General features: G+C 64.1%; 1 protein-coding gene across 1 annotated transcript in view; it reads left to right on the top strand.

Annotated features, from left to right (window-relative positions):
- Positions 1-1,698, top strand: part of LOC113204729 (uncharacterized) — a gene marked incomplete at its 3' end in the record, with an annotated part of 243,415 nt that overhangs the window by 237,403 nt on the left and 4,314 nt on the right. Inside the window, exon 5 of the mRNA XM_052270342.1 lies at positions 1,262-1,371. Within this exon, the coding sequence (XP_052126302.1) occupies positions 1,262-1,371 (110 nt within the window). The remainder of the gene's footprint in view (positions 1-1,261; positions 1,372-1,698) is intronic.

Here is a 1,698-nt window from a genome sequence, read left to right as displayed (position 1 = left end):
GCGCCCCGCCAGTCAGCGCCCGGCGGGTGCATGCTGGGGCACCAAAGCGAGCTGGCCAATCACAGCGCAGCGGCGCGCCCGGCAGTTGTCGCCTCTCTCCTTATAGTCTCTCTAGGAGAGAGATGGGGGGAGTAGGGGGAGTCCGGCAGACAACATGGACTGGACCGCCCTGGGCATCGCGTGGCACAACCAACACAAACTCGTGCAAATCCCTGGAGCATCGTCTCCGGCCAAGAGGAGCAGGGGTGAGAGCGGGTGGGGGGAAACACTTAGCCCTTCTGATTTGACAAGAAATAAATTGGGTTGCGCTCAGACGGCTTGGCGTTGGTACTGCTCGAGGGCGTCTAGGTACACCGTGCCGGCTGTGACGGCGTGATCTCTGCTGTTTGCGCGAAAATAAATTGTACATAATGCTATATGTCGGTAGAGCGGACTGAGTTGAGCAGCAGGAGGGACGATTTTTCGAACCTGCGCTGTCGATAAGTGCCGCACAGCACCCGCCCCCTGATGTACGATCGTTGGCTGCGTGACCGTGTTACACCCCCCCCCCCCAACCCTCTTCCTCCTCTGATCATGTGAGGCCGCTCTGTTGGCCGGCTCCAAGGGGCGGTGGGTGTGGAAGAGGGCAAAGGTGGAGGCGGGGAGCGAGCAGCTAGCCCCGGCCAAGTTTCAAGTGTCGAACTTGCTGTTCGTCTTAACGCGCTGAGGGCAGCAGGCTGCGGCGAGGCGCTGCGCCACGCTAGGCCAGGCCCGGCCCAGGCCAGGCGCCCCCGTTGATGAGCTGTTTTCGTCCTTCCTAACGGCCTCATAACAGGCTGCGGGGAGGGGAAAGGGGGGGGGGCGAATGCAAGTTTCACCCCCTCCCCCCTTCTCCATTTTCCCTCTTCGTCGCCTACCTCCCTCTCCGCACCTAGCGCCAGTACCCACCTCAAGAGCGGTGACCTTCTCGAGCTCGAGTCCCGGGGATAGCGCCCAGATTCCCGTCAAACGTCCCCGCCGCCCGAAGTTTGGCGCTGGCCACGGCTCGAGTTAAAGAAAGTCCCGAATTGCCCGCCGCCGCCCCCGCCGCCCCCGGCTTGTCAACTGTCAACACGGTCCCGGCGGGCAACAGTCCCTGCGGAGGAGAGGCGGCGGCGGGGCGCGACGGGGCGTAAGCGGCAAATTCGAATCGAGTTTTGAGAGGAAAAGTTGTCTGTCTGTTGTTGTTTTTCCTATGTTCGTGTCTTTATTCTCACGACGCCCGTCCTGGTGTGTGTTGCAGCGGCGACGAGGTGCAGCGGTCCCTGGAGCTCCTGGACTCCGTGCTCTCCGAGTTCGACGACCTGGAGAACGGCAATCTGGCGGCGGGGTCGACGCCGGGGCCTCCCACGGGTAAGGGTGTGACGAGACGGGGCCAGCCCACCCCACCACCCTCAGGGTCGCGCATACCCCGCGGGCGGACCGGCTCCCGCGGCGCGGGGTAGCTCTGCGCGCCGGCTCCAGCCGTACCCCGCGCTCGCGCATCGCATTCGCGCCCCGAAGCGCGGCGCAGGGAGTGAATAGAATCCCTCGCCACCGAAAATCGCGTTTCTACAGCAATTTCCCGCGCTGGTTATTGCGGCTGGGTGGAGGCGTTGCCCCCCGCCCCCTCAACTCCCATTTCCCTTGTCCGAGGCCGCGCACTGGCCCAAGTTGCCCGGCGCTTTTCTTCGCCCGCCC

The sequence above is a fragment of the Frankliniella occidentalis genome, unplaced genomic scaffold (assembly GCF_000697945.3).
Source record: "Frankliniella occidentalis isolate FOCC.00 unplaced genomic scaffold, Focc_3.1 Scaffold118, whole genome shotgun sequence".
NCBI lineage: Eukaryota > Metazoa > Arthropoda > Insecta > Thysanoptera > Thripidae > Frankliniella > Frankliniella occidentalis.
The sequence above is the reverse complement of the archived record's forward strand: the minus strand, read 5'-3'. Positions and strand labels throughout refer to the sequence as shown.